Source organism: Sphaeroforma arctica, assembly GCF_001186125.1.
Source record: "Sphaeroforma arctica JP610 unplaced genomic scaffold supercont1.722, whole genome shotgun sequence".
NCBI classification, from domain to species: domain Eukaryota; class Ichthyosporea; order Ichthyophonida; genus Sphaeroforma; species Sphaeroforma arctica.
In genome coordinates this window covers 6,628-16,227 of record NW_014039836.1, presented here as the reverse complement: position 1 = coordinate 16,227, position 9,600 = coordinate 6,628, and the positions used below count along the sequence as shown (strand labels likewise).

Here is a 9,600-nt window from a genome sequence, read left to right as displayed (position 1 = left end):
TATATATAGTGTGTGTGTGTATGTATATGTATATGTATACGTATATATATATATATATATGTATATGTATATATATATATATATATATATATGTGTGTGTGTGTATAAATGTGTGTGTGTATGCGTGCGTGTGCGGTGTGTATGCTTGCGTGTGCTTGTGCATATGCGTGTGTTTTTGTACGTGTGTATGCGTGTGTATGACATTTATTTTCTGAAACTCATGGCGATGATAGTTCCAGAACGCTCGGACTGTGGTATCTGATCGCCAAGGCGTACATGCGCATATCTGTATAGCATGTTCACGTGTTTTTCTTATAGCGCCCGATGGCGTGTACGTTAATATCTTCCAAAATGAAAAATAAAGGAGTATGTCGTCAATGTGATACTCTGTTATAAATCCTCTCTCATTCATATACTTGTGCACTGTATGGGTTTCTAGTTAATCGTTTCAATCATCTAACTTGCACACTTGCGATCTCTGACACCCATGCGGGTTAATGCAATTTACATACCAGCTGCGTCGTACGGTTGCAATTACTTATGTCTTCGACCATCTTCCCTGTATTCTTCATTCTGGACATTTAACCCATACTTTTCCTTGCCTATATTTACCCTGTTCTTTTATCTATTTGACCATGCTTACCCATGCATACCTGGACTCGATGTATCTGCTCTATTGCAGAGGCGGGTGCTGATGTTAACTTGCCAAATGCCGTTGGCAAGACCCCCTTGATCACAGCCGCAACCGAGGGAGACGCTCGTATTGTAAAGTTGCTGTTAGATAATGGCGCAGATCCTATGATCACCGACAAGATGGGCCGCACTCCCGCGGAGATGGCCAAGAAGTATGCTCACACTGAGGTGCTCGAGTTGTTTCCCGAAGAAGGTATGTGTAAATTCTATAAATAGGTATATTCAGAGGTTTGTGAGTTCTGGTATTTTGGTTTTTATGTGTGTGGTGTAATACATCATATACCTGCGTCTGAGGAGGGCATTTGTAGTACATATTATATATGTGTGCGATCAAATATTTGCTTTGTCTGCTCTTCGTGCAAGACTCTGCGATCGAAGAGTACCTCCTCCAGCACCACATCGTATCTCGGTCGTACACCCACGCACAGCTCGTTCGCGGTTCTCATGCCCATAAACCCTTATGGTCCGTACCACCTCTTCTACAATACACCAAATCTTGCTCGCACCTCTCATACCCATTGATTCCCACCTAAACCTTGAACCACAAACCCTAAACCCTAAACTTTGGAAAACCATAAACCCTGGAAAACCTTAACCCCCTTGATGCTCTGTCACAGCCCGGCCAGCGCTCACACTGGAAGAGATCATGGCGAACTTCAACAAAGCCGCCTTATCAGCGACTAGCACACCACCACCCACACAAACCCCCCCACCCGAAGCAAGCCCAGAAGACATCCCACAAGACCCGTCAAGTGATCCACAGCGTGACACAACAGTGCAAGAGGCTGAGGGAAGCCATGGCACTACACAGCCGACTGCTGAGAACAGCGGTGGGGAGAGTACAGGGTGTGCAGCTACGGATATAGATCCCACTGCGCAGGACAAAGGCCAGCTGCCTGGGGCTGAGGCTCCGCCGCCCACACCCGCACAAGTACATAGCGGTAGTGAGCGAGATACGCCTGTGTCCACAGTGACAGTTGAAGCCGCAGATGAGCCTACCGATGCGAACCAAGTGCAGGCGCAAGCTGAAGCAAGCGGGAGTACAGTAGACACAGCCGGAGTGGACTCTACCGACACACATATTGCCCGGGCGGATAGTAGGGCTTCTGTTGGTGGTTTGAGTACCACATCATCGGTGGACGAGATCATGCGCGCGCTGGATGCTCGAGCGGCAGAGGTATGTCATTGTACATAAACATATACTTTTACATTTACATATACATTTGCATATACATATACATATACAGTTACATATACATATACCGTGCACATACAATACATACAATACGTGAGATATTGTATGTGATGGACATGCATGGTCATCTGTTTGAAATCGAGCCAGGTCACCTCTAAGTCGGCGAAAAATTCTCAAGTTATTGTGAGACTATGGGTGGTGTATACTTCTATCATCAATAACCCCCTCTGCGCCTATGCCAGCCGCACTTAGACGATGTGCGCTGTGGGAACATATTGGGTCCCTGCAATACGCAGATAGAATTCTCGAATCAGTGTGTGGTACATCTCACTGTATTGTGTGTTGTCCGTCTTTTCGGCTTGTGAGTCAGAATTCGAATGCTAATTTTATCACAACCAGGTGCCCTAATATAGGCACTAGAAATAATCACTTATGTATGCCCCATCTCTATATCAGATGATGATCTGTCGTTGAATAAGTGCGGTTGTACAGGCTTGTGTGTAGACTCACTTACCATTGTTAACTTCACGGTTGTCACGTAACCAACATACCGTATGGGTTAGCACAGCAATCAGCTGGTCTGACAAGATGCAACCTTTGCAAAATCCTCAATTCCGACTCACTTCTAAACAGACTGCGTATTCTTCCCGTTACGGTCCGTGTGCTCTCAGCTGTGGGTACTTGATGCAGACAGACTCTGCCGTTCATTTCTATGCGTGGATAAAAATAGGACTAACTCGTCGCCTCACTCACAAGCGACATGTTAAACTGTCTTTGCTCCATACTGTACACAGATCAGCAATGAGCGCAAGAAATCTGAGCGCGATATCGGCGGCAATGACGCCAAATGCTACGACTGTGTGGCGCTGGAGATACTGCGCGACGACTACAAGGCGCTGGTGTTGGACAATGAACAACTCACCCGAGAGAACGAGCGTATGAAGCAACAGATGGAAGCCTTAGTCACCGCCAACAAGCAACTGGAACAGGACATGGCGGCGATGAAGAAGGATGCGTGGTATACCTGGGTGATCTTTCTGTTATGGGCTGTGTGCGTGTGTTTGTGCTGCTGCGTTGGTGCTCATGTGAACCTCCACCCCATTGTGCCAGGGTTCGACGCGGTGATGAACTACACCGAGTTCGTGCAGGAGCAAGTGACCATGTTGTTGTAGCTGAACCGCGCGAGCCATACCCGATCTAGTTACCACGCATACCTAATGCCATCACCATCTCGCATGGTGTGTATGAGTCTCTATACGTGCATACCCATCCCCATCGTCGCGTAGCTACATACAAGCGCTAAACCATGTTTTGTAAATATGAATGTTTAGCGCACTCCCGATGAGATCTGTACAGCCCGTCTGGTACGGTACGGTACACTTCGCGTCAGAAGTATGCGATGCTGACACGAACGTGACAGTGTCATAGGGAAGTGAAATACAGGGGGTTAGTTTCACTGCGACTACGTTGCTATGGTTACGGACTGCGCACCATAAGGGCTTGTGGGCTAGGTATCTGTGTATAGTTTGGGTGTATGAGCACGAGAAATACAGCTGGGCCCAGTCTGTTTGTCCCTTCGCTACTAGTCCACTCGATATAGGGGCGGCAAAATACCAGGGTTCCTTAAGGTTTGCTGAGTTTGGACAATGTACTCCCCAGGCTCACGGCGAAGCGTCACTCCGACTGATATGCGCATCGCTAGCAAACGCACACATCCATTTTTGCACAAGTAATACAATATCAACGCAAACGAGTACAATATAAAAAATACAATGTACCATATATCAAATACATCAATACATCTATATATCATCGGCTGTATAAGACGTCACATACTCACCCCTCTCCCTATCCACTCACAGTGACAGGGAGAGGGCGCCAGAGGCAGCACCGACCACATCGAACGACGCAGAAACTGTAGACCAAACGGAACCCCCCAAGGGCAAAGGAAAGGTTGCTGGTGACAAGGAAGGAAGCAGTTGTGGGAGTGATGGCAGTGATAGTGATTACAGTAGCAGCAGTGATAAGGGCAAGGGCAGTAGTAACAATGACCAGCAGATGGGAGATAGCGAAGCCCGGTCCGACGATGCAGAGGAGGGACAATTGACAGTAGAAGAGAGTGCCGGTCCCACCCAACAGCATACACGCAGAGTGTCTAAATCCAAACCCTCGGCCTTCGTAGTCACTACCATGCATCAGGAGCGACTGCGTACTTCAGATGGGGCGGTGAGAAATACCAGGTCCAGCATGCAGGATGTCGCCCGAGCGGACGCGCGTGCACACTCACAGTCACAAACTCAGTCACCGAGTACAGTCAGAGGACCACTTCATGTCAGACGACACTCCAGCACGCAGTTCAACGAAGCTATGCTGACGCGAGGCCGGCTGAGTATCTCGGAACCGCCCAAGACCCGAGATGACTGGGAAATGGGCAATAGTTGTTCGCATCCCGGTTGTACTGAACACTTCAGCTTCAGCACGCGCAGACACCATTGTCGTATGTGTGCGATGAGCATGTGCATCCAGCACGCGAATGACTTTGTCAGCTACCATGGTATCAGGCGTCGTCAGCGTGTGTGTAAGAAGTGCTACACGAGCTTTGCCCGGCAACGAGCCAGCGCTGCGGACAAGGTCTCGACAGGACCAACACCTTCCTGAGCATATATAGGCGCATAGTATCTGTGTACTATATTTAGATCAAAACAAGTTCCGTAAACGTCCGTACAGCACAATGTAAAATAAAGATAATAAAGATTGAGACAACAAATAGTTTTGCTCAGCTGGGTCTTTTTATTGTATTTTGATTGTTACAAAGCTAGGTGATATGAAAGTCGCTTGTTAAACATCAAATTGTGTTAACTTTTTCTATATAAATAATACGGTTTTGGCTGGCATGTACATTCCTTCTTGCCGTTTTGTATACACCCCCGCTAATGCCTCCTCCCATATCGCGAATGTGCCGCCATGTATCTTAGGTTTACTGGATTTACAGTAAGCGGTGCGAAGTAAATCTGAACACTACATCACTAAATTCTGGGCCGACTGTCTAGTACAGGTCAACTTGGCTTGCGTTAGACATACGTGTGACCACTGTCTGCAGCAATCAAACCACGTGTAGCGGCTCATTGACGTTAGGTAGAAACATACAATTGTAGGTTGTACCTCTGCGTAAGCACTTCACAGTGAAACAATGAAACATGCCGTTACGCGTCCCAAGAGCTCCGAGCAGTCATACAGACAAGCAATTTTTCCACGGATTTACTCACACAAGTCCGCGGTATAGTCTCAGTAGTATATCCGGCAGGCTGTATAGATACTGGTAGGTGGTGCGTAGCACATAGGTTGCTTGATTTCAACTACTTGAGAGTGGTAAATACTACGCAATTGCACGCAGCATACGAGATGGGTTTTGCGATAGGTGTGCGTTGTAACTAAACTAGGCCAAGTATAGCTCACGAGTACAAACTTCTACAACACAGTTAATTGCTCCTGTATGAACTTTGCATTGTTAACCACCACTCCGAATCCTGACAGAAAAGCAAGAGGGCGTAGACAAGCTATCATGCGCAAGCACAAAAACGCACAGATCAGATCCTCAGCAACATCTCTGAGAATTGCTACTTGCTCTTGAAAGTATTCGGTGTGTCCGACTACATTGGGTTATTTGTTCGGATCACCTTTTTTTTTTGCACTAAAAGACGCTCGTACTACGGTTGCCAACTTTAGTCTGGAGGAATCGTTCGACTTTGCACCGCAACACCGCTTTTCGGTCGTTGCGCTCATCCTCCACCGTGGCATAGTCCCGATGATTGCTTTCATTGGCTCCGAATATCTTACTTTTTTGAACAGACGTTTTTGTTCTATGTACAGTTGTACACGTCCAACAGAGATGGGTCTAATACATTCTGACGTTGCCATCTGATCGCGATATCGGATATTGTGGTACTGTAAATACAACCACCTGACACAGACCCAGTTTTTTATATAAATATGTATAATTTGTATTTTGTATATTTAAAATATGTTTGTATATTCAAATAATGATAGTCCCGTAGCCCTTGAGATCTTAAAAAGGGGAACTCAGTAACATGGCGAAAATATATAGCTTGTGTTTCGCGGTTGGCTGCAAATTATCTATTTCGGGCTGGCTCGACTTTCCTTCCTTTTAGATCTATAAACTTGATACAGACGTCAAACACACTTTACAATACCGTCTATTTAGTGATCCACTCAAAAGTTAAATTATTATTGCAATTGTACAATATGTCAATGATGAATATTTGATATTTGTGGATTAGTGTTTATACAATGATTGACATGGGGGCTAATGCTGAGGCACACATGGCTGTATTCAGTGAATCCGTGGGAAACATATATACAAGGTGCAAGCCGTCAATCCCGCAAATAACGACTCGCATCCTATTTACTAATGGATAGTGGTTATTGTATTTGCAAGGCTGCGAACACAATGCAAACATTTCGAATGGCAGTTATTTCAGCTACTTCGTCCTACACAGTGTTTTTACGTGATAGCTCTTTATCTCGAAAGCCAATTAAATCAAAACAGCGTTCATGTGTCATTTGTCAACTGTTCGTTTTAGTTATCAGCTATTTGTTTCGAAGCATCCTTTACATTCTATTGTCAGTACGTCTATCACAGCAAGTTACTCCAATTTTGTTGATACACACATATTGTAAGGGCCTCCAGATGCTATTGTCCATACAACTGTCAAATCGACACAAAATCCATGAGAGAATGAGAGACTAAATATATATTTAATGAAGCTAGCCTTTCGTCCATAACTATTTCTAGCCAATTATCTCTTGAGAACGATACCATATAAAAATTGCAACTTTTGACGTACGAACAAGCGGTGGAACCTAACCCAATGGGATTATAAATGCTTTCGATTTAGTCGCCTTCTGCAGTTGCCATTAATAGTACGAAAACCACCTCATTCATCATTATCATTTGCTGGCGCCAGATTGCCACAAACTACACGAGGCGAGCCGCAGTGGAATACAACCGATCTACCGTTGATGAGCTCAAGATTTGGACCGTATCGATCTGAACCCGACGCGTCTACTTCCGCTGACTCAGTTTCAGCATCTACCTCGAATCGCAGTTGGCCGAACTTTCCAGAATAATCTCCAACCTCGCAAGAGTACGGATCAGTCTCGTACGATTCAGGGGAGCACATATACATATAGTCGTTGTCAACCGTTCGCCCCAAAGCAGCACATGCCTCGAGTTCGCCAGTGACGGCACTGCAAGCAAATGTTGGATCATAATGCCCTCCGACAGGTGGGGATCCCGCATCGGCGGCACATTCCGCGCCCACACCTTGGGCATTGTCTGATGCTCCGACATGTACATGCCAATTTAGATCGATGAATTGGCCATCCTCAGTCGTGCAATCATCGTAAACTCCCGAATAGATATCAAGAATCTTCATTTGAACAACCCACTGCACATCCGTGTCCGTGTATAGGAAGGCGGTGAACCCTTGCGCGGCACTATTATCAAGGAACAAATTTACTTCTTCTAAACAATCATCCCCAGCATCACCACAGCCTGAAACCACAGCGCAGACTACGGTTCCTGCAGCGACAACTGTTTGTAAAACATTATTGTATCGCATCTTTTTTAATATTTGAATACTTTAAAAGGCTTCAATATTTTCTCATTCGACCTTTGTGGAATGACTTGTGTGATAGAAACGCACACTCGTATTTACCTATATTCTCCAAACAATGATTGTAGATATATAGTCATACTGATCAATAAAAGAGTTCTCACAGGGTCAAAATCGGTAATATACCAATACATAGCCATTTAGAGGCGCCCCTTTTGGTTCTTTATTGTTGTATATCATCGAGGAGTCGAGCACTCGAGTTTGCGGTTCAAATCTCATCCAGTAATCAAATAAGCATCGTCCCGTTTTTTATTATTTTGTTTTTAAAAAAGGGCCCTTACTATAGTGATAGTCAAGCAACCTTTTTTGTAAATATTTAATTTTTATGTTTAAATATGTATAGTAAATATTTTTTTGGTTTACAAAATACAAAAATATGGATTTGATATTGCGATTTGTCATTTGTGAAATTCGTATTTTGGCGACTTGGCAAGCGGCGGCGATGGGCTGTTTGGCGTTTGCCCGTTTGGCCGGTTGACGCTTGGCAAGTTGGCAGGGTTGTTTATTTATTTTTTAAATGGGCAATTACTCCGGGCCGACAGGAACTTTTGCTGTCCACAAGACACGGACCACATGTCCCACACTCCCAAATGAAATCTCGACTTGTCCATTTGTCCCAGATAGAAATCCTCAGTCCCGGTCCGAGAATCCGAGATAGTTTTAATATACATAAATATGCAGTTTGTACTTACATAGCCCCCCTCTATAAAATTGAACATAATAGAAGGCTAAAATATGTATGTTTTCTGTTTTTTACGCAAAATAATAGAAAATAGAAAGTTGTTTTAAAATATTTGTCATCAGTCTTGTGGTGGTTGAAATACCATAGATATTTGGCTGGGACATTTTTTAAATACAACTACGGACCATTCCGTCCGGAAATATAGATCTTGTCCAGTCCGTTTAGTCCAAAAAAAAGCTCCTATTCAAAACACTAATGTGACCAAAAGCCTATAGGCAATAGGTCATTGGGACTGTCCTGACACCATTTTTCATGTCCACTTTGAAAAACACCCCTGGCGGTTGGACCGTCACTCTGCAGAGCAGACTGCAGTGCTTTAGAGAAAATCACTTGAAACATAAACCAAAACTATATATTTAATATATATTTAAAAAACAGATAGGCACGGATACTGGACAACATAAAAAGTGGGGCCTGGCCGCCTGGGGGTAGTGGTTGACCCAGGTCCCAGCGGCCCAGCCTCCCAGGGCCAGAGGTACCTTAAAAACATTCTCATTGGAACTTAGTATTTACGTCGCAAATTCTTCGTCTTGACGAGTAACATGAACGCATGCTTTTAAATACTCATCCCGATCGGACTATGTATTGGTTCAAAAGTTATGAAGGATTTCCGTTTGCACCAGAACTGGGTCACCCAGGCAACTTAGCCAAACGCAAGCATCATACAAGTCCATCCATACCTAACATACCTTTCTGGCAACACAGTATACTACTTTAATGGTCTGTAGGGGATTATATGTGCACGTATAGCGAATCTGGACATGTATTTCAGGTACCTCATATTCTCACTGGTACAAAAGATACTGGTTGAAATATGAGGTACCCGAAATACACGTCCAGACTCGCTATACGCGCACATATTGCCCCCCATAGACCATAAAAGTAGTATGCTATAATGCCAGAAAGTTCTGTTAGGTATGGATGGACCTGTATAACGCTTACATGCGGCTAGTTTGACCCAGTTCTAGTAAGAACTGAAATCCTATATAACTTTCAACTAATAGTCGGATCGGGACGAGATTCAGTATACGTTTAGTACTCGACGAAACGAGGAATTTTTTTTGCAGATTTAGTGCCGGTCTAAGTGCCAATGAGATTGATTTATTAAGGTATCCCTAGGTCAACCTCTACAATAAACATCCCCCCACTTCTCCGTCCAATTCTTTATGTTGTCAGGGCCTAACACGTTACTATATATATATATATATATATATATATATATATATATATATATATATATATATATATATATATATATATATATATATATATAT

The 9,600-nt window shown here is 44.1% G+C and overlaps 2 protein-coding genes across 2 annotated transcripts; one reads left to right on the top strand and one right to left on the bottom strand.

Annotated features, from left to right (window-relative positions):
- Positions 1–645: 645 nt before the first annotated feature.
- SARC_08233 (hypothetical protein) lies at positions 646–4,654 on the top strand (the record flags this gene model as incomplete). The annotated part of the gene is made up of 4 exons (XM_014297796.1): positions 646–886; positions 1,311–1,870; positions 2,683–2,906; positions 3,751–4,654. The coding sequence occupies 4 exons, from the start codon at positions 646–648 to the stop codon at positions 4,544–4,546; spliced, it is 1,821 nt and encodes a 606-aa protein (XP_014153271.1). The 3' UTR covers positions 4,547–4,654.
- Positions 4,655–6,645: 1,991 nt separating this feature from the next.
- Positions 6,646–7,663, bottom strand: SARC_08232 (hypothetical protein). The gene has a single exon (XM_014297795.1). It carries the CDS (start codon positions 7,528–7,530, stop codon positions 6,844–6,846), a length of 687 nt encoding a protein of 228 aa, XP_014153270.1. The 5' UTR covers positions 7,531–7,663; the 3' UTR covers positions 6,646–6,843.
- Between the last annotated feature and the right edge of the window lie 1,937 nt (positions 7,664–9,600).